This window comes from Fulmarus glacialis, unplaced genomic scaffold (assembly GCF_000690835.1).
Source record: "Fulmarus glacialis isolate BGI_N327 unplaced genomic scaffold, ASM69083v1 scaffold22741, whole genome shotgun sequence".
NCBI lineage: Eukaryota > Metazoa > Chordata > Aves > Procellariiformes > Procellariidae > Fulmarus > Fulmarus glacialis.
Genome location: NW_009191244.1, coordinates 13,031 through 36,264, shown reverse-complemented (window position 1 = coordinate 36,264; position 23,234 = coordinate 13,031). Strand labels below are relative to the sequence as shown.

At 41.7% G+C, this 23,234-nt stretch overlaps 1 protein-coding gene across 1 annotated transcript in view; it reads right to left on the bottom strand.

Annotated features, from left to right (window-relative positions):
* Positions 1–23,234, bottom strand: part of NUP214 (nucleoporin 214kDa) — a gene marked incomplete at its 5' end in the record, with an annotated part of 43,745 nt that overhangs the window by 8,663 nt on the left and 11,848 nt on the right. The window contains 17 exons of the mRNA XM_009586625.1: positions 2,121–2,277; positions 2,795–2,865; positions 4,367–6,133; positions 7,964–8,037; positions 10,126–10,231; positions 11,434–11,542; positions 12,224–12,299; positions 15,668–15,776; positions 16,762–16,923; positions 17,666–17,911; positions 18,248–18,331; positions 18,432–18,517; positions 19,009–19,191; positions 19,726–19,829; positions 22,019–22,177; positions 22,421–22,570; positions 22,947–23,036. Coding sequence (XP_009584920.1) covers positions 2,121–2,277; positions 2,795–2,865; positions 4,367–6,133; positions 7,964–8,037; positions 10,126–10,231; positions 11,434–11,542; positions 12,224–12,299; positions 15,668–15,776; positions 16,762–16,923; positions 17,666–17,911; positions 18,248–18,331; positions 18,432–18,517; positions 19,009–19,191; positions 19,726–19,829; positions 22,019–22,177; positions 22,421–22,570; positions 22,947–23,036 — 3,733 coding nt within the window. The remainder of the gene's footprint in view (positions 1–2,120; positions 2,278–2,794; positions 2,866–4,366; positions 6,134–7,963; positions 8,038–10,125; positions 10,232–11,433; positions 11,543–12,223; positions 12,300–15,667; positions 15,777–16,761; positions 16,924–17,665; positions 17,912–18,247; positions 18,332–18,431; positions 18,518–19,008; positions 19,192–19,725; positions 19,830–22,018; positions 22,178–22,420; positions 22,571–22,946; positions 23,037–23,234) is intronic.

Sequence of the window (23,234 nt, the reverse complement as noted above, 5' to 3'; positions counted from 1 at the left end):
ATTGAAAACAGCACTCTGCAGAGAGAAGCCTAGTTTTCCCCTATTCCTACAGGGCTTTCTAGTTCCACCAAGATCCATTCCGGATCTGATGGACCACTAACAACGCTTTATTGCTAAAATCTAGCAAATCACAGTGATGGATGATTTGTTTAGTTGCATCCTGTGCTGCAGTCACTAAAAGACAATCCCTCAAGTGAGAATTCACAGCAGCTAGAATCAGTCTCTCTTTACAACACAAATATCAGTCCACCACAAATTAAAGATTCTCAGCTATTTTGGCAGTGGCCAGTATTTCTTAACATGACTATATGACAGCACCTTAAAGTAGGAGCCAAACTTTTCCAGCCTTACTGAGAAACAACTTAAGTTTTCATCTTTCAAGGCTACAGAGAGTTTCTAGTGGCAGGACACAGAATAACCAAAGCTTTTCACTGGTGAACCATCTGTTTTATTTCATCACAAAATGCAGCACTGCAATAAAGGAGGACTAAATTAGCAAGGTTAGAGAACTGACCTCAACCATTAATCCCAATGGATCATGAAAGATGTAATAAAAAAATGGATTTGCTCTCCCAAGACTTGAAGTGCTACTTCTAACCACTTGCAGCTCATTCTACAGGTTTCCTCTGTTCCCCTACTTTTACGTCTTAGCCACTGCTTCCCCTTTTTTCTGCTTTCTACCTGCTGGACTCCACCCCTTCTGCTTTCTCTTTCTGCCAAACCCAAGTCACAAGTGATGAAATAACGAAGCTGGGCAGTCATTAAATAAAAGCCACAGTTTAGAAATCATTATGAATAGCTTTTGTGACATACAAAGGTATGTAACAAGCGCAGATCTGCAATAGCTGCACATGAAAGGCACGAGAGCACCTGCTAGTATTTCAAAATAATTGCTACAGCAGACAAATGGCATACATGCATCTCAGCTCAGATTTTAGAGTATTACCAAGACCTGTTACCCCAGAAAACTCAAGACTAATGTGTTTTTAACTTGACTCTGGCATTAAAAAAAAAAATCTTTACACTAATAGACAGTGATTGATTCTTGCCTTTATAATCCTTTATAGCTTCTAGAAAAAATTTCTATTAGACCCTTAAAGTCCCTGGTGCAAAGGAACCTGCAGGTAGCTTTAATGTATTAACTACTTTTCACACCTCCTTTTGTTAGGTTGGCTGGCTGGGCAAAAAGCAACATGTGGGAGGGTTGGTGTGGCACCACACGTGCAGATTGATTTAGCCAAAACACATGTGCGGACTGATGCCTTTTAGCTGACAACTGGAGCAAAAGAAAGGACAAGTGCTGAGTCCCTCCTCCCAAAGAGGACTTTAAGACAATTCCCCTCATCTACCCAGCTTTCACGATGCCTATAAGAGTTTATCTGTGAGACCCCCACCCATCTACCAAATCTGGATAAAAGCCGATAAAAGGAACTCTACAATTCTGCTTCCTTACCAAAACAGACTACATCCCCACACCAACCACTAAGCATATTTATTTTTACTACATCCACGTGACTGAAAAAATTCACATCTCCTCCTAGACATGAAAAATGACCGAGAGCAAATTTTGATATTATATCATAATATAATATATTAGAGCAAATTTTGATAAAATATCTTGCATGTGCTGCATAAAGGTAGCCATTTTTAGGACAAAGCTGAGGAAAGTGCTATCCATCACACACTTGTTAACATGGTTTCTCTTGAGGATGGGATTCTTAACAATTTTTACAGTGTTAGGGCAGATGAGAAATAATTAAAGCTTTCTAACTTCCAACCAAGTTGGAAGCAGAAATTCAGTGACAATTTAGAAGACAAGAATTTAGAGTATTCAATTTTAAAGGAGCATTTGGCCAAGAATTCCCTACAGAATATGGATATGCTTCACACTTCTTGCATCTGCTTGTTTGTTTCAACAGCTTCCCCACTTGTCTTCCATAAACCTAAAAGAAAAATTCCAGATTACACATCATGCGTACTTTCTGTCTCCATTACCCCCTAGAAACCTTTCATGTTAACACAGAATTTACTCAAAGACAACTAACGGCAGAAAAGCAGATGGGATCACAAAAGCAGATGGAAATCACAGCACATTTTATATTCTTGTTTTGTTCACTTACTCTGGGAAGCTGCAGACCCAAATCCTCCACTGGAGGAACTGAAAGGATTCTTATTGGCTGCATCCTGACTTGGCTTTCCTCCCAAACCGCTGAAGAATCCTCCATCTCTCCCACCACTTCCAGCTCCAAACAAGCCTCCACTGGAAGAAGATGGCTGCTAGAACACAAAAAGGACAAGAAAGGGATTTAAGCAAAGTCAAAGCAGCACATGCCCCCAAGGCTGATTTTTCCCTGGCCTGTTCCTCTGGATGTACAAAGGGGCTGATGAACCAGCAAGCAATTACCTTCCAACACATAATACAATGAAATCTTATTTAAGTCTGTCTTAAACCTTGTCTATGGTACACAATAATGCCTTTGAAACTTGCCCTACACTGTCCACTTTCCACTTAGCATGGAATAAAGGCAGGTGACTTACCACATATCTATCTTATCTTGCACGTGATAAAACGTTAGTCTCTCCATACCCCTTGGAAAACGTTCACACAGATGCTGCTTTGTTGCCCACTACAATAGCAAGTATCTTCGGTACAGAGTGGGACACTTTTTACTGAGCATGTCAAATTGTATCTTTTTTTTTTTTTTTTAAATATATCAGAAATAGGTAGGGAAACGCTGACCAAGTCCACTACACATAACAGTCCCTTGTTTCTACAAAAGCAATAAATACTTGCCTGGCCAAAGACAGTGCCTCCAGTATTAGCTGCTTGCCCAAACACAGAACCTGTGTTACTAGAACCAAAACCTGCTAAGAAAAGAAAGGAAAATAAACCACCAGAACTATTACTAGGGTATAAGACAATTCAGGGAGGTGACACTAGTCCAGAACAGGGAAAGGACAGATGTCCCATGCCAAAACACAGGGATACAAATAATGTTACCAAATGTATCCAGGTTGCACAAATTTAAAGTATGTGCCAACACACAAATAATGAATTCCCTTAAAAGTTTATTTGAAAGGCATTCTCCTTTTCTCTTCGGCCAACTTCAAACAGAAAATAAAAGGCCTTTTCACTTGTGGGATTGTTGCTAACAATATAAGAGAATTGGATTTCTGTTAACAGTGCTATAATAATGCTGCAAGTCACGAACAAGCACTGTAGCATTCTGACTTCCCTTGTGTAGGGAGGACCTGAGCTTTGTTACCTAAAGATTCCCGTTATAGAAAATGAAATGTTTTGATTAAAAAAAGAACTCCCCATTCCATTTCCCAGTTCACTTAAATGTGCATTTTGTAATAAAACTTGCATTTCTATTATTAGGAACACCTTTCTCAAGCAGAGTTCACTTCCCCCAGCTTAACTATTCTCTGTTACTGTAGTTAAAATGAGCAAGCAGTTTGCCTACAGTGCCATCATTTTTAATTAAATGAGCCTAATTAGTTTTTCTTCCTTGGAAATACATGTTCTCTGTTATTACTATGTACTTTTCACTTTTCCCTGGGAGCTCTCTGAAGATTGTACAGACAAAGCTTTGCAAAAAACCCAACAATATATTGTAGCAATGTGGAGAACAAAAGGAGGCTGACAAAGGTTTGGTCTGTGCAAGTATTCAATTTAACTGTGTAGACAGGTTGCTGATGGTCATGTTACCACTGTATTTAATTTTTAGATGTTTCCAAATGCAAAAGTGGATTTAACAGATTAGTTCCTTGCCAAACCATCACTTTGAAGGCTTAAAATTTTTTTGCCATCCCGGATCATGATACAGTACTATACCTGGCTATACATCCACTGTTGCATGTACTCAATGCAGCCCACTGAAGGAAGCGCTGCATCTGTATTCACTGCCTTGATTATGGTCTCAGAGCTGCCTTGCTACTTCGTTGTAATAATTTACAAGAACATACTAGTTTAAGATCTTTCACGTCATGCTGAATCCAACCCACTTACTGTGCAACAGGCAGGACAACACATAATTCAAAATTAAGTCAAGGTAGACTTGTAAGTATAAAATGAATGCAAGATTGGATTGAAAAGGTTACATTCAGAAGCCTACTGATGAATAGCAAAGCAGAGCAAAAGCTTCTTTGGTCTCCAGCACTAGCCTCCCCCTCACACACACTGTAGCTCATATTCTTACTAATTGGGGAAAAAAAACCAACTCCAAACCAAAAACCATCAAGTGCCATAGGGGAAAAAAAAGAGCATTAAAAAACGCCCTGCTTTCCCCAGTGATATACTGCTCTCTGTACTTCAGTCAGACAGCACCGCTGGGTATCGCATTTCCCTGCAGTTTGTTCTTACCTGAAGCTTGGCAGAAGCTGAACCCAGCAGACGACGTTGTAGTAGTAACAGCGGCAGCGCTACCGAAGACAGATCCCACTTGCCCAAAGCCGGTGTTCTGCCCAAACACTGGAGGGCTGCTTTGTCCAAACAACCCACCTCCAGTGCTGGCAGATGGCTGTCCAAAGGAAAAGGAGCTGGCGCTGTTGGTGCTAGCCGGTGCTCCAAAAACATTGCCACTGCTCGAGGCTGCTGTGGAAGCCGCTGGCTGACCAAAGGCTGGCATTGTCCCAAACCCAGACTGGCTAAAGGTAAAACCACCTGAAGAACTGCTCGCTGGTTGCCCAAAGGTCGGCGCTTGTCCAAAGGTTGGCTGACCAAAGCCCCCGGTAGTGGTGGTGCCGAAAGCAGAAGTACCAAAAGCTGAGCTGGCAGCCTGTGTGGTAGCGGTGGCAGTGGACAAGGTACTGGTGGTGAGTTGCCCAAACGGAGAGGATGCTGTGGTACCTGCTGGTAGTTGTCCAAAAACAGGTGGTGTGGAAGGAGTGGCAGTTGTATCACCAGCAGGCTGGGTAAATGCTGAGCCAGAAGAGCTGGAACTTGGAGGCTGAGAGAAGACCGAGGAGCCTGCAGAAGTCGGGGCAAACACAGGGGCACCAGCAGCTGGACTCTGAACACATGTAGTAACATCGCAGGTAGCAGCCAACGCACTTGTGGCTTCTGCAGGAGAGGCAATGTTTGTTGTAGAGGTTGTTGCCAAGACATTCTGATCTGGTGGGGCAGATGCAGAGACAGCGGGAGGCACTGGTGCCTTCAAATCACTTGTGGAGGCAGGAGTAGCAACGGCATCAGGGGGAGGTGCTGCCGACGTAGTGCCAGATCCCGCGGAGACGGTGTCCACTGCTGAGGCCTGGGGTAAAGTGGGTTCTTTAACAGACTCTGAAAGCTGTATCTGTGGCTGTGGTGACTGTGTTGTTGGAGGTGAAGACCCAGCTGCTACAGCTTCATTTTCAGATGGCTTTTCTGACGCAGACGGTAATTTGGCATCTCCTGCACCCTTATTAGAAGTTGCAGCAGGGGCAGCAGTTTGCGATGAACTCAAGAAACTTCCGAATGAGAGGGATGTTGAAGCAGAGAGAGTAGAAGGTGTAGAGGTGGATGTGCTCATACTGTTTGCTTGCTGAATACCAAATGAAAAGGTGGGTTTGTTGCCAGTAGAGCCTCCAAGATTAAATACCCCAGAAGACCCTGTGTTGGTTATCTGGACATTGCCAAAGAGACTGCCTGTGGCACTAGTGCTGATGGATGGGGATGCTGTGCCAGCCGACACGACTGACGTTGAAGCAGCTTCTCCAGCTTTTCCTAATGACAGGGGAGCACCAAAAGTAAACCCAGAAGGTATTGTAGATACTTTAGTTGACTGTGCTCCTGCAACACTGGTAGATGGTGCTTTAGTGGTGGTCTTGGCATTATCATCTACTTGACCAACCCGTAGTCCTGAGAAGCTCCCAAGAGTTTCCCCAGCTAGATTGCTCTGAAACAAGTGATCTCCTGGTTTAGATGGAGGGATATCCAACTTGCCAGAGGCTGTGGAGGGAGCAGAAGATGTGGTTGCCGCAGGTTTGTTTGACTGGGTGCCATCTGCTGAGGAGCTATTTCCTACTAAGGCTCCTGGAGCACTTGCTGGTTTGAGGGACCCAAAAGCAAAGGAGCTCTCAGGGACTACTCCAAATTTGGAAGCGCCAGCAAGTGAAAACGAATCGGTCTGGGTGGACTCTTTAGCAGGGGCTGTCAGTGAGAGAGACGGAAGTTACAAATTGAGTTACGGTATGCAAAGCTCATTTATCATTCTTACAATAGCAGCATGCTTTAGTACTTCACAGATTATTAGACAGTGTTCTTGCCTCAAAACTATAAAGCCTCTGACCATCAGGTAACTGCCATTTCCTTGTGCATTCAGGAGACACCAGTGACACCTGAAGCCTTTATGGACAGGGTTGCAGTGACAAACACTGTTACTTTCATGTCATAGTCTCCACTTAACCATCCTTCTCTTTGAGTACAGACAATTTCAGCCTTTGGCTCCTACCTCTTTTTCAACAGTTTGATAAAAACATAAAAGACCTGGTTACTACAGACCATTTGCTGTTAACACCATTTTCACCCCTTCGTACTTGGTTCAGCTAAAGAATTCCTGACATTCACTACAGAACTCTCTGTTTAAACCAATGGCTCAGAACAGAGTTTGGGTCATACTTTCTGGCACTTGAAAAGTCTTCTACGGAATCAAATCTTTCTTTACAAATTCAACTATTTATAGACCACTGACCAGTTTTTATGCAGCCTATTTTCAGCTTTGAAAGACTAGAGAAAAGCTCTCAAATGTAACTGCCAAAGCAGCTCCACTTATAAGATACACCGCTGCCCAACAGTGTGAAATTGCTGAAGTTTTAAGGGAGACTGGACTAGTTTTATTTGATGTATTGTCATTTCATTTCTGAGCACCAAACACACACAAATTTTGACTTGAAGACACTGCGTTGGTGTTTGGACTACGGGTTGATTTGGACAAGGTACAGGAAATCTGCATGGAGAGCAAATAACAAAGAGCAAAAGCGTCTTAGCACAGCTGGTATTATTCTTCTGGTTTACCCTATAAGTATATTAAGTATATTTAAGTATATTAGTAACTGACACTGAATAATGTAGCATTTGTTTCCTCCTGAGGCACTAAAATTCCTTCTGTTCTTCTTCCATCACCAGCTAACAGAGGCAAAAGTGCTCCTACCATTTCACGGAGCAGCGTGAAGTAACTGCCCTCACACAAGGCTGTGGTTTACAAGTCTGTCTCCCACACCTCCTACTCCTCCTTTAATCAGTGTTATTTACCTAAGCTTTTACATTAACTGAATCTTCAAGTTTTAGGCCAAGTTAGTTCTGTCTGCTTAACGTCAACAGACTATTAGTAGCATTGCTGTGGCTATGATGGTCTAAGGATATAAGCAAGCCAAGATTCATAAGAATAGGTGATATCTTTTATTAGAGCAACCAATAACATTGGAAGCGAGTTTTTGACCAGACAATCTCTTTTGCAAGACTGAAATTAGAGGCAGAAAACGTCAAGAATATTACAAAGCAGATGTATCAGTCCCCTTTTTCCAGACTGGGCATATATCATCTACCTATGAAACGGAAAGGCAGCCTATATACTGTCAACTCAATTTTAGAAGCAACACAAAGCCATCCCAAGCATTCTCCTCCCATTACTAAATGCTCATTCCACTTAATGACAGCTTTCTGTGTCAGATCACCTCGGCAACTTTAAATCTACAGATTACAGACAGCAGAGAAAATGACTACAGATGTTACCTTTTTCATAAACTAGTACCTCCTAGATGTTCCTGGCAGCAAGTATTTTGCTTACTTTTAATTGAAAGGCAGGTGGCCTAGATTTCTGTGTATTACAGGGCATAATCCAGCATACGTATATAATGTTATTGCAGCTACTGCAATTTTAATAATAGAACTGCAACATGAAACAAGAACCACATGAATTGGGAAGAACAAGCATTCTCTTAGCAGAGAAGAGATGTTGTTTGCACACTCTTCCAAACTAACCTTGCGAGGAAGCGAGGCTGGGCAGTGTCGGGGATGAAGCAGCTGATGTGACAACACCAAAATTAAATCCAGACCTAGAAGGAAAGAGGAGAAAGGGAAAGAATGACACTTAGCTCAAAGTGCTGAAACTTCCAACCCCATGATTAACACAACTTTGAAACTCAGATTTCCAGTACAGACTTGCACAAAGTCAGGCACACAAGCACAAGAACATTTTCTCCAACAACTAAATAGCCAGAGAGAAGCATGCACACAGACTGGGCTCCATTTGCTTCCCCTCTGACAAGGCTTCTAGAGGGTTAAAGAGAGTCAGAGTTCAAAGTTCTTTTGACTACCCCTCATCCTCCCATATTCTTTCCTTTCTGCTGTTTTCTTCCCCATTCGGCTCGGCAACTGAACACCATGCACCAAATCCTGATAGCTAGTGGCGACTAGAGTTTATTTAAAAGAGCTAAAAGGTAAAAGACAGTGCATGTACAAAAGGGAATAACTGGATACTACCACCCACCCAAAAGGAGATCACTCATAGCAAGACAGAAATTAAAAGTTTCCAGGACTAAAAATATTTTCACGCTAAAAATATTCTGTCTTGCAAAAATACTGTGATCTTTCATAATGAGCACTGGGGTCCTCCAGAGACCTTCATTCCCTGAGGCTTTTTAAGCTTTCTCCGACTTTCAAAGACCAGCTGCTGATACAGAAGTCAGGCCATGTAACTAAGACATCACTGACACCGGCACTGTACTTAGCATATGGTTTACAGACTGAGGCACTTCAGCCTGGGACAAAGGCAGGGTTTGTTTGCTTTTTGAATCTGAATTTCCATCTCTCAAAAGGACTATTTTAGCCCTTTGAAGAGCACAGCAAGGTGTTTGGGTAACATCCACTTGACAAAGTGATGCAGAGAAATGGTTAAGACTGAAAGAAACCAGCCATTTGAAAGTATGCGTGTTCTGAAATACTTAACGTTACCCACTTCATAAAGAGAAATTCAGTCACTTGAGTATTAGATAGGTAAACATGCAGAATTTCAAACAATCATTTCTAAGGAGTCATCCCTCTCCCCCAAATATAAGATAGGATCAAAGAAATATTTTTGTCATCCCTGAAAAAACAAAAATCCATAAGAGAGATTTCAGAATAACTATATGTTCATTACATGTGCCTTGCTTTGTGTTATTGTTATGTAACAGGAATCACCAGATGGCATGGGGACTCTCTAGTCACCTTCACGAACAGACTACTTTTCAAGCCAAAACATGGAATTTGTTACGTTGTACTAAAATAAATAAGTAATTCAGCAAGTTTGACCATCAGCACAAATTTCAAGTCCTAATTGGGGATTCCAGCATTTCTGTCTCCCAAACCTGTGCCAGCATTTGAAACCCGGCAACCTGAATATGTATGCCCAGTTTAGAAAACCCAACATCATTCTCTTTGGAATCCATCTTCAGAAGTGACAAGTGTTAATATGACCACGTTCAGGTTCATTGTTCTTCTCTGGGAGCAGAAGCTTCCAGTGTTAAACCTCTTCTGCTGCTGTAAAGCCAAAGTTCATTCTCCCATGCCTCTGCACAACTTGCTACGGATGATTTTCCTGCTACTGCTCTTTGTTCACTAAATAAAGAACTAGATATGGTCTGCCTCTTTTTTCTCTTCCTTAACCTCAACATACAAGATACAGCATAAATGTTCTTCTCTGACTCTACAAGAAGTGGTGACGTGCACGCAAAGACAGTCAGTGAACCCGGTGCACCAGACCATCAGTGGGTGCTTTAACCACAGTCATATTGCTCTAATCTCAAATCATCACCTGATGATGAGAAATACCAGTACACACAGTGTACGATTTGTTCAATAGTCCACTATAGATAAACCTGAAAAGACAGCCTGTCATTATTTACTCCCGATTAGTTACCGACTGAAAAATCTCAAAGCAACACGATATTGTGTCGAATTCTCACAGACCTTCAGACCTCACTCAGGTAGGCTTCCACAAACAAGAAGGTCTTCCAAGAACTCTGATGCAATCCCTGCCCTCCCAACCTAACATTTGTAGGTGCCATTTTACAGCATGATGCAGCTGGTAGGTAACACTTGCTGTAACAGCCAATACTCGTATTTAACATCAACTACAAAGAAATCTTAACGTTCATACAGACCCCACAGAAGAAAACGAGAATGCTTTGTTAAGCTGTGCAGTTGTTGCTTGTACTGATGTCACTGTAGAAGAAGTCACAGCTGTAACTGTTTTTACTGTCCCTTGTCCTGTAAGTTACAAGAACAAGCATTACAAAAAAGAAGAAAGCACCTTGTCATCCAACTATCAGAAAAAGAAGGAATAGTTTGCACACACAGTCTCCAATTTTATCAATTGGAAGCAAAGCTTTTTTGCCACTTATACCAGGCCTGATATTCGTACACAGAATACTGCTACAACATGAGAGAACACACAAATTATTTCAAAGATTTAAGGCAATAACATATATCAGATTAGAGCAAAGATAGGTGTCATCATCTTGACAATAAAAATTAAACAATAAAATCAAGAAATCCTTGGTAAAATCTCTCATCAACATATCAAAACATATTTCAAATAAAAAGGAAGCGCTATCAAATTCAGGAGCTGACATTTTCAATAAACCAAAATTTAAGAAGCATTTGCCAAGTCAAATATGATTCCTAGCTATTTTTACTGCTTCTTACCCCTGGCTAAGAGGCAACCTACATCCACAGATTAGAGGCAAAAGAGCAACAGAGATGGATTTCAGACATTTATGCAAGAGGCTTATAAAACCATGCCCAATGCAAGCATTATTATCTAATACACATTAAAAATCTATTCCCTCCTTCCCTAAGTGTTTCCTCTTCCCCCATTTGCACTGAATGATGTAAACTGAGCATTCCTTTCCTTAGAAGCTTCTAAACTATGTGCAACTGATCGCAGTATCTGAACCGGCTTTGAAGTTAGTCATACAGCTCAATGCTCAACAGACCCAGTACCTGAATTAGTTCATTTCAAGCTAGTTCAGGTACTCCTATGGTGCTGCATGTTTAAAAATCAAACCAGCATGTTTAAAATCTTCAAAACCAGCATGATTTTCACATTTGAAAAACGAAACAGCAAAGATGGCTGGTTTTGATTTGCTGTCAAACCACAGCAGCCTTTGGTAGATGTGCTTTCAACATTTCTTGATAAGGGTTACACGTTCTGAGACCACTCTGAACAAGGAATTGTATCACTGAATTCTAGATGCAGGCACAGAGACAAAACACAGCACTGTGTACAAAACTACTCTCCTGCTCTTCTGTATCTTGGTTTTTCAAATTCTCTCCCTCAAGTTTGGCACAGCAGCCTCTCAGTGCAGGCAAATCTTTCTTCCTCAGTGTCTTCATTCTCTAGATTGCGCACCCTGACAAGTGGCAAGAGACATCCAGGCCTATTTCCATCTGCACTAAAGACAACTTACCTGAGATTTTGTTGCCAGATGACGTTGGACCAGCTGTAGATGCCAGAGGACAGGGTGCACACACAGAGGAAGGTGGAGTCTGTCCCTTAAGCGAGCTTGTTAGAGGTGTCTAAAAACACAATACCACTTCAGGTCAGTGCAGTCTGTCCATTAACAAAGGTCCTTCTAACCTTGGTCTGGTATTATGAGAGTCATGCAATGACTTAAGAACAAACTAGAGGAAGGTGGTGGAAGCACTCAGAAGTACCCTTCAATCTTGGACCCTTATGTCTTGACACTTAAATACAGGGTCAACACAACTGGCAGAGGCCAGTAAGCCTCCACGGGCAACAGCTCAATGACTCCATGGAACAAAGACTGCTGCGTGGTTTTTTGATGTGTGGACACAAAACCTAGCAGCTTGCCGACCAACAAGAAATGTTTTCAGTAGAAAACAGGATAGGTAAACTACTCTCTCCCTTGACTGCCTATCACTTTTTTTTTTTGTGAAATTTAGGTATATCTACCTAATACAGTTTCCTTTGTTGTTACTTGCAATCCTTACTGCTGCAAGGCTGTGGCCATTAGAAAGCTGCAAGTCTTCAGAAGAGAGAAAAGGCAAGACATAACAAAGATATGCCTGGCATCACACTGTCGAGGTCACAGATAAATAAATGGTTTGCCAAGAATGCAGGGCAAGCTGCGAAGAGAGATTTTTAGGTGACCTGTTCACCAACAATTAAATCCCCAAATTGTGCTGAGCATGCCCAGATACAGTATTCCACAGGGAAAGGGTTCTATATCAAGATACCTGTTTAGCTTGATTTGTAGCAACAGTTGCCAAAACTTGGTGGACTGCCTGGGCTGCAGAATGAGGTACAGATGATCTTAAAAAGAAAAATTAAAACATTAAATGAATGACTAGTCTAAAAGAGGACTTCCTTGCCTCTCAAAAAGCACAGCTTCCAGAAGTCTTGAACAACTGCCACTATTAAAGATTACACACACAACTCCAAATGAACAAATCTGATTAGGGAATAAACCTCTTAAATGAATCAGCCACATTTAACAAAGAAAGTCTACAAATGTGTTTAAAGCTCTAGACTTAAACGATTAAGTCTTCTTCACACACTCTTGTCTCTGAAGAGAGTCAGGCCTTTCTATTTTACAGGGACTTGATGAAAAAATCAGCAGGTAAGGGGATTACAATTTTATGCCTAGTGGGGATAACAAATTTAAGAAGCTTCCTTTATAGTGTGGAGCCCAGACAAGTACATGCAACTCAAATGCTGAGCAAGGAGACAAAGCTGGAGGTGTGGGGGGGGAAGTGCTTCATGTCTTTGAAGTGTAGTATAAACATTAATGAAGTCATGGCAAGAACTGTGATAAAATTAACCTATATTCTACATTATAGGTTTGGGAATTTTGACCATGAAATAAATTGTACATCAGAGCCCACAGACAATTGCTGCAGAACAGCAGCTACTTCTGGGGTGAAGCATCCTACCTACATGCTGTGGGCCATTAACCATAACTTGGGAACAGCCACCCAGTTTCAGCTTTTCAGCTTTCTCCTCAAGTTGTGGCTCACCAGGTTCAGAAGCTTAAATGGACAACACCAGAAAGATGCAGCAGCTTAAATGGCCAACACCAGAAGCTTTCGGAAGCTTAAATTCAACACCGATTGCATTCTCTTGGTGGCAAAGGCCAGCTCTCTCTTACCCTAGCAGGCTCCTTCCATCTTGACTCAGGCCAGGTGTTCCCTAAGGCAATAAACATTCTCTACACTATAGAAACGGCTGAGGCTGCAAATCCCAGACAGTAAGTGAATTTGGGCATCAAAAGTTGTGTATCTCCTAAAGCATGAGGACTCCCAAACTGCATTTACTATTTGGTCAGCTACAGGCCAACTCACAGAAATTTCCTACGATATTCCAAAGGAAGAGAACACACACATGAAACAGTAATTTTGCACAGCCGTTTGGTCTTGGATAGGGTTTTGTGCCTTAAACAGCTTTGCATTGCTAGTTAAGTGCCTCCTTCCAGCAATGAGCGCTCTCCCTCTATGTTGCATGGCCTGGATTTGCCCTCTGCCCAGAGCAAAAGTAAAGCCAACAAGGAAAACTTCAGATTAGCACTGGGAAGAGTCCATGTTGGGAAGGTGCAGCTCTAAATTTCAAGTTCATACGAACCCTGAACAAAGAAGAAAACAACAGAAGGTCTGTGAAATTCATGATAGGGTGGGACCTTTTCCCCAGAAAAGTCTCAAGATCCCTTGACCCACTGCTTCTCTGACAAGGCCACGAAAATGCTGGTTTTGACTTCAGTTGTGGAAAGAGGGTTTTTTTGCACTGAAAACTATATATAAGTAACTGGACTGGGACCACCAACACACCTAGCCACAGGCCATTGAATAACAGATAACAACTGAAAAATCATTACTGCTTAACAACCCGAAGAGTGTGCTGTGGTGGCAAAAGAGAGCCAGGATGTCTGAAGTAGCAAAAAACTGATGAATTAACTTTGCTGGGTGAATGCTCTTTATTTTAGTGCTGAATCTGACTGGCAGGCACGGTTCATTTGGGTAGAATTTTTACAGAGTACATTTTCATGAGGTCAGCTATAAAATAAGACTGTAAAAAGCCTTCAAGATATCAAGCTAGCTGGTGCTCTATAAATTAGAGAGATCAATCAATACTGCCAGTCTAAAACTACTTGAAAGTAAGACAGGTCTTTAACTACAGTTCAAGTGAAAATCAATCTCAGATATGTATCGCTCACTCATGTCCTTGTCTACATACAGCCAGTACTCTTTACTTTTTTCATCATAGTTTTGCTGAAACAAAGGGTGGAGAACTCTTCTTCATCATAACACTGCTTTTAGCACAATCTCCCAAGCAGGGCTGTTTGCAAATTTTACTTTCAAAAGATGTAGCATTGCTCTTCCCCCTCTCAGTTTATCACTTTTAGGAGAAAATGAAAGAGTAAAAAGCTCCCAAACTGTTTCCCAATTAAAATGCAGAAGAAACCATGAAGTAAATTCCAAGGTCAGCAGCTGAGTACCACCACTGTAAGACTCTGTTCCCTTTTTGAAAAGCTGCATCAAAGGAATTCACCTTTTTTCTTCAACAGTGAAAAGTATACCCACATGTATGAAAACCAGAAGTGATGCAACAACAGAAATTGTTCCAGGAGCTGCACGTATAGCCCACAGTTATATGGATAAAGCATTTGCAATTCCATGTGGACTTACAATCAGATGTATGTGGTAAGTTTATCCTGCTTTATGCAGTAAGCCCAACTTTGCTCAGACTTTTCAGTAGTGTCCTTGCCTCCCCAGCCCAGAAACGGCCAAGCATTATCTTGGTCTTAAGCAATAGTAGGAACTTCAAGCAAAGACAGTTTCAAGGTCGTTACGATGACAGGGAAAAGGACTAGTTCTGTGGCTGGTGACAGAGTCTGGTGATAAGACAGAAATCTCAGGAATGAGCTGAGCTGGCTGTTGTCTGTAGGAGGCAGAGAAGTAGGAAAGCCAAGTGTTACAGCTAACTCACAAGAAGTCTTAACAAATTCAAGCTTAAATACCAGAAGGCAACATTCATAATTTACTCATGAGGAACACAACCTTGCAGCTCTCTATTTTTCCAAAGTGATCGGCCCCTATTGACACCCAACCCTTCAGTCAAAATTCTGATGTCAAAAAATTTGAGACAAGTTTCCAGAAAAGCCAGAGCACGGTTCTCTCTCCCTCAGGGGGAGAATCTGGGAACAGATAGAAGAGGCATAACTCCAGAGAAGATTTTCTCTGTAATGGATGATGAAGTAGAAGGAACAACATGTGGACAGCTTAAGGCCACAGACCACACTCAGCGACAGAGGAGTACACTTCCCTCACAGAAAGAGGCAGAACAGAGGTAGTGACTGGAGAGATACCAGATCCAAAGTACATATCAGCAGTCAAACCACTGGATCCCAAAAGGAAAGGACGCACTAAAATGCATTTCACAGACTAATGGAGAAGGTTAATACCGGTCTCGTCATTTGTTCAGGACAAGCCATTAGCAAATCCTTGAATGACCTGGAAAGAAAATTTCTTCCTTTCATTCCACAAACCCAATACTCTTCTCTAAATGCACCCACTTTAGGTCTTACATAGTCAGACTATGTAAAATACTACTACTGCTCCCCGCTGGCAGATGCGCTCTATTGCAAGTGCTACTGAAGGCTACCAGAAAGAAGGGAAGCACCCACTCACCCTATCACCGCCGAGACAGCTGGAGTCAATGCACCAGTCTTGAGTTCTCGAACATTCACCACCTGAGGAACGTTTTTCAGAGTTGATTCAGTCAAGGAGGTGCTTACAGCTTTAAGGGGGGGAAAAAAAAAAAAAAGGAAAAAAAAAAAAGAGGTAAAGATGATCTCCATATTAAGCATTTCATTCAATATGGTGCCTATGAGTAACTCCAGAAGAAATCCATCCAAGTTTCTAGAAGGTATGTGGTGTATCTGGCCCAAAATGTTTGGTATCTCAGCCTTCAATAAGGACACCAAAGAAGCGGACAGCTTTCTATATAGTTGGTAAATTTTTCGTTGTTAGCTGACCAAGTCTAATTATTCTTACAAACTTTCCCTTACCTACATTGTAACATCTTAGGTTAACAGAAATGACCTGTGTAGTTACACCCCAGTCTCTGCCAGAATTCATGTCACTAGTCCACTTTCTGCACTTACGCTCTCCTTGGGCAAGGAAAATAAACTAATCCAATTCCTCTACCAGTAACTGAATTTTGTTTCTTTTCTGCACTGACACTGCAGTACTGGGAGGAAACTGAGAAATGTCTAAAACCAAACTTAAGCTTAAGAAAAGCTTAAACTGGGGAACCTTTCTCTGTCAACTCAAAACGTTACAAGCATATCCAAGGCTTAACTCAACAGTTCACCTTTAACTTTTCAATATTAAAATTGTTTTACAATTCAGATCTTTAATTGCATAGCTAATAATGAAGAGTTATTAATATAGGCCAGTGACATCCTTTCTCTGCTCTCCAACAGTTTCTTGCACACAGATCAATTGCCACACCAGGATCTCCTAAGAGTCATCGACATTTCTGCCACTGCACAGATGAGAAGGGGTACAAAGAAACCTGAGATGGCAGCTTCTCAGGCATTTTGTACTAGTAGCTTACAGGAAGAAGGAAGACAAAGAAACACAGGATAGCTCAGAGGTGCAACAAATACAGATCTGCGTCGTATTTTGTTTGATGATCTTCTCCTTTGAGAGCACAAAATTCCTGTGAAAGCCACATTCAACTGCTCAGAGGTCACTTGGGCAACTAGCCATCCTTTTACCTGGGGGCTGGTTAGCCATCTGCCTCCGCAGAGCTGCAGCAGCAGCTGCTTGTGGTGCTGGAACAGTGACAGTGGGAGCAGGGGCCCCATGTTTCACAGTCTTTGTTGCAAGCATTGTACTGTCTGCCCCTTGCGGTATGATTCTGTTTGAAGGCGTAGGCACTAAAAAACAAACGAACAAAAATTTTACAGTTCACTGTATCTCTACAAATCAGGGAGACTTGAAAGCCTTTGCTGAACTACAGTTTCTCTAAGTACACAGCTTCCTTCTGACAAGACTGGTGCTCAGGCCTTTTAAACAGTCAACACAATCTGTCCGTGGCAGTTTCTGTATATCCCCATGAATTTCGCAAGTAACTCTCAATAGCTGTCATTTCAATGCATTAGATGACTTTCAGTTTGCTGTTACAGACACTTCTGCTGACACCTTATATTTCTCTCTGGCTACAGAGATAAATAAAACCTCTTTCACAAGGAAAACTGAGTTTATGCAAATATAGTTCTTACTGTGACTCACTGGGTTCAGAACTCCTAACCTTGGCCACACCAACCAAATGCAATAATACTTCAGTTTCCTGATCTTTGGGCATTATTTTAAGAAATAATGGCATACACTTAAGGCAAATTACTGAAGGAAGACAATGCTACCTATGGTCAGTACTATCTGAAAGAAACAGGCTATCAGAAAAACAGAAGCAATGAGTCAAGATATTTTAGCGCTTTTAGCTCAAGTGCATGAGGTTACAATGCCACGCTGCTAACTGCTTCTGGAAACTTGGCAATGTAAATCTGCATGCTGCAATCTCATTTCTCCAGGACCTGAAGCACTGGCAATGGATACAGTGGTTAAAGATACCGACAAGAACACATGCAGAATAGGAGAGACACTGCAAAAACAACTCACGCAAAGTACCCAGGGAGAGGTGCTGTTTCCCAAAGGACGGAGACTGAGCCATCAAACCAGGCTGGATAGAGGGAGTACGGACCACAGGAGCATGACGAGGGACTTGGACTGGAGCAGCCTCTTCTTCCTGGTCCACTGCCTGTGAATCGTCATTCTCCAGCGACTGGGAAACTGAGGATGTTGAACTGACTTCATCCAAATCTTCATAATATCTTGTGGACAGGAAGGCAGATCGGGACAAACTTGCTGCAGTATCAGAAACAAAATCACGTGTGTGTATTAAGTTGAGGGAACCATCCAGCCTAACAGCCAAGGCAGAGACACCTTATTTTAGGATGCTCTTCTACTGGCTTGTTTTAATCCTGCATTGATGGGATTTGACTTCTTAATTGCCAGGAAAGGCAGCCTTCAACAAGACGGTAACTGAAGGAAATTCTTACTGAGAGCAGATGGGGGAACAGGAAATGAGAAGCAGGGATTGAGGAGTGAGAAGCCAAAAGCTAACTTCAGGACAGATTCCCACAGCAGGTAAGTCACCCTCCTGGAAAGCATTTCAGAATTCTATGGTAACTAAAGGTTTACCTGGAGCTGTAGACCTAACTGGTGGAGTTTTCCTCTTGGCTAGGAAATTCCTCAACTGTGCCTGTTTCACGGGGGATAATTTAGCTGGAAAACCAAAGACAGTTATTAGTCTATAACCAAACTGCAAGTCAAAAAAACTAATTCACATTTATGGTGTGAATGCCAGGAAGAAAGAATAAATTACCCGGTACTCTAGGCAGAGGTTTGGCATGTGATTCCAAGGTAGTTTTCATCAAGGCATTGCGCAGGCTTTCAAGGTCACTGTCAAAACTTGGACAAGGCAGAGCAGTGAAAAACCATGATCAGCAGAAAGAAACCAACCAAATCAGGAACAAAAAGGGGGCCAAAGGAGCCAGTAGAACCATTGGCTTATCTGGAAGAACAATTGGCTCCTCTAGATACTGTGCCATTTAAACACATGCATCTTTAATTATTTTGGAAGCTCTAAGAGCCATTCACTTCTTCCCCTGAATTCAGACAGACAACCAGCAGTACCTAAGCCTGGAGACTCTATTATCCTGTTTACTATAAAAACGGTAACTTTTAGAGGAAATTTCTGATAAGCATCGAACAGTGTGCCACAGAATATAACCAATGAGCTTCTGTATTACCTGGGCATAGTTTAGTATCATTTTTAGGACATCCTGTCTTCCTATACCACATCCACAAAACATCATTGTTTGGAGGATGCACCCTTGCACATTGCTGGGAGCAAGAGAGAAGGAATGTCAACACCACTCAGGAACTCGTGTTTCACATACCTTTGAGCACTGCTAAGAGAAGATGTATCACTGGGAACACTCCACTGAGATGTCTGATTATACAGTCGGAGCTGCTGCAGGCTGTTCACGAGGTGATTTAGTCTCTTCCTCTGCTGATTGATTATTTCCCGGTTATTAGCCAGGGTGTTAAACAAAGTCTCTCGCTCAGGAACTATCAGACGCCTTAAGACATCAGATCAAGAGACAGGGATAAGGATCATTCTATATATCTGGCCACAAGCAGGCACGCATACACAAAGCAGGTTAGTGGTTCTAGCTACTTAAATTCCATGAGGTCAAACATGGTTTGCTTTGAACACCAAAGCAGTTCAGTTCATCTCAAATGCATATTTCTCCTTTGGATATGCTGCAAGTTTATTCATTTACCTCGTTTACTTCAAGATGTTTTATTTATTAGAAAGGTTTCATTAGCTACCACCAATGGATGCATTTGGTTTCTACAAAGCTTATTTTATAGTTTTTTCTATAAGCGCTATTTACACTGTACAGAGAGATGCAGCAAGCTTGTAACACGTATGAAGCCAAATAGTCTGAACCTATAGCTCCCATTAGGTGTCTTAGTCAAGCTTTATTCCCAGACCCCCTTGCAAAAGATCATACTGTTAAAAGGAAAAAGGCTTTTGTCTGTAGAGACTAATGCCCGATTCACCTACATGTTCCTTACAGTTGTTCTGTATTCCAATTTCAGTTACTTACTTCTGCTTTCTCTTCTGCTCCAGGTGCCGATCCCACTCCAAATCCAGAACATCATTCACATCCTGAACAGCAAACTTCACGTACTGGTGCAAGCGTCGAATTTCCTACCATGCAAAATAAAGTCAGCTTTTAATTCACTTCAGAAATCTCCGTTTCAGTTGAAGAAGCTGAAGACCCTTTGGGCTTATTCAGTCCAAGCCACGCCGCATTTTCCCAAATTTCTGCCTGGAAAGTTTTATCAGCACAAGAGAACCCAACACAGTGAAAATCTACTTATCAATCAATGGGGTACCCACACGGCTTGGCTTGGACATTTTATCCCAGCTCTCAACTAGAAATAATACTTTCCATAATGTTTGCAAAACATTGCCAGTCTTTACCGAAAAGGTTTTACAAACATCGGGCATTATACAAAACCAACCTTATTTCAAATCTCATTTCCAGAACATGAGTCATTTGCTCCCATTATACAATGTTGAAACTTCTAACAATTATAGGTGATCAAAGCTTTGCAGGCTATTCACACGGCTCTAGGATACCAGCGTTAATAGACTGTGATTCATGAAAGCATTCACAAATGCTCACAACTCCCACATTAAGGCAAAGAATTAACTTGATTTTTATAGGTAGGAAAGGAAAAAAAAAAAAGCACAGAGAGAGTAAAGTGACTTATCCACGACCACACAGTTGCACAACCGGCACAACTGAGCCAGAGACCTCTGGCTACAAGCCCTGCTCCCTAAACAAAACCAGCATTCAGTCTCATTATTGTCATCCCTCCAGCCTGTCATGGCATGAACATGTCTTGAACTCTGATCTCGTAAAATGGAAATGGAAACTGCAGTTGGTTTCAGCTCATCTCAACAGAATGCTCACTTAAATGCAATGATGAAGCAGCCAAGTAACACAGCTTGGGAAAAATTCCACTGCAACTGTTTTCAAGATATAGCATGAAATTCTAATGTGACATACCCAACCTGAAACCAAATCCAGTCCTACTGTGAGCTTAGCGTTACACACTACCAAGCACAGGTTTCCTCTCCCCAGCAACTATGAGCATTATATAGCAGCAACTCTCTGGACAGCAAATCAATATGGCTGGACATCAGAAAAGCCTCAGGATCTTTAAAACTCATTGAAAACTAATACATGAAGTTGACTGAGTGAGCTTTTCTCACCCAGAACAATGGGGATGATGTAGACTGAACAAAATTTAAGAGTCAGACTAGAGCTGTCTTTCTCGTAAACTTTCAGAAAGTTGACCTGAAAGCTCTCTCCTTACATTCCAATCCACTTCCACTTCTCTCCCACTCTGTTATTCTTTCCTCATGATCCTCTCTCTAGATCAGTGAAACAAACATTTCAAGATTATCATCTCTCTGAAGTCACAAGCATAAGCTTGAAATGTCACAGAGACATACTGGACATCAAAGCAAGCATACAATTAAGACTGTGAATCAATCTACAGAATCTAGGTGAAGATTAGAGATCAGACTTAAAAGAAATTACTTCATGTCAGCTGATTTCTAGTTACTGTCTGCATGCATGCTCTTGATACCTACTGTAACAAAGCTAGGTAACATTCAATTATGTCTTCAGCCTGCTAGTCAAACTTCTTGAGGGGAACTTATCAGTGTATAAAAAACCAAGTATCATTTGTAGGGCACATTCACTCTATTTTGCTTAGGGTTAAATAGCCCTCTCATCACCAGAGCTGTAACAAAAAGAGTGCTTCACCCCTTGTTTCTTTCATGTCTTTGAAAGCCTCTTTACGTACTGCTGGTTATTTTCCTTTGTGCCCCAGCTTTTAGAATATCATTTAGCTTTATGCTCCACCATCCACGAAATTAACCACACAATTCTGTAAGTCATAATAAATCATCAAATAGTTCCATAAGGCACTTGCTGAAGATAAAAATAATTTCAAGAACTCTTCTACAAAGTGTTGAAAAAAAAATATCCTTTCAACTGAAATCCCTGAGCAAACACTACAGGCTGAGAAGGAACAGGATGTCAAGAGTCACATTCTAAGCTTAGAATAGACTTGGATCTCAGGTGAGTCAGGAGTTCTGAATCATCACTGCAAATGGCAACAACACAGAGGAGCTTTAGGAGAGGATTTTCAGCATGTCTTGCAAACTCATGGAAAACAAAGCTCATCACACCTTTACTAGACTGTGTTGAAACAGCAAATACCTAGGGCAGAACAGAACTGCCGGGCACTTGCACACACAAGTCTCAGTTTTATTTTATTTAAAACTCTAGATTAGAAGTTGGCTGACATGCTTCATACCTGCAGCTGTGCTTCACTCTTGGGATCCAAAGGTTTCTTATAGAGCAAGTGTAAATACCCCGAGCTATGATTCCGTTCATTCTGTTCTCTAGCCTCTTCTACCCCTGCAAATCCCTCCAGCAAGGTTGTCTTCAGAATACTAATATCTCCGTGAAGTGACTGCAAATAGAAATAGAACAGACGGGACAAGGTTCAAAGTAACATTTTTTCATTGCCATCTTTAGCACAGGGGCTTCTGCAAGTGTTTGCCTGAAAGCACAAATGCAAATGTCACCCCCACATTAAAGCAGCATAGTCAGATGTTCCACCTATATCAGTTCATCTTTAACAGGTTAAGTAGGAACATCAGGTGAGGAACAGTCATTGCTGAGGAGTTGAACAGTTTGAAGATACTCTGCTCACCTCTGTTGTCTCTTTAATTTCCAAGAGGAAGGTGTGAAGATCATCTGACTCAGTTCGCAACATCTTCATTTCCTCTGGAGTACCAACTTGGAAACAGGCTTTGGAAGTCCGGGCCTTCAGTTCCTCCATCTCCTTTTGAAAATGTGCAATCTACAAAGTCAAGCGGAAGAAAGTGCAGCCACTGAAACATAGCAGGGTCTGGAACAAATGTCACAGCTCTTGAATAATGTTTCTGCTACGCCATAAACACCTGTCACTTTACAGCCAAAGCAGGAAATTCTTCTCGAACATCAACAGGAAAGAATACTCAATTTTTCCAGCACAGTGACTGAAATTAAAGATGACTGAACACGGGACACAAACAGCAATCACAAACCAGGCTGATTATCTTGGGAAAAATTTCCATTCTGATTCCTGAACTACTGACAGCACCATCAGAACATAGGTGAGCTGAAAATAAGTGTCTGTATACCTATAAAGTGGTCTTACAGCTTCTAAAATGAAGAAAATTGCTTGAAAATCTTACCTCCTCTCTGATTCCTGCGGTGACAGGGTCTGAATCCTTCCACTGGTGGGCCTGTTTCTCTAAAGCTGTGCTGGGGAGTGCTGATTTGCCCTGGGGGAAAAAAAAAAAGCCAAACCAGTATTAGGGATATATCCTTAGCAATAGGGAGTTTAGAATATCAAAAAAGGCCTGCCGTTAGAAACTCCATTCAGACACCAGTCACCAGGGAGACAATTGTCATAAGCATAAATACTAGTTCCACAGTAAACTAAGACTGGTATGTGCATGTTTGAAGTAGGACTGCGGACT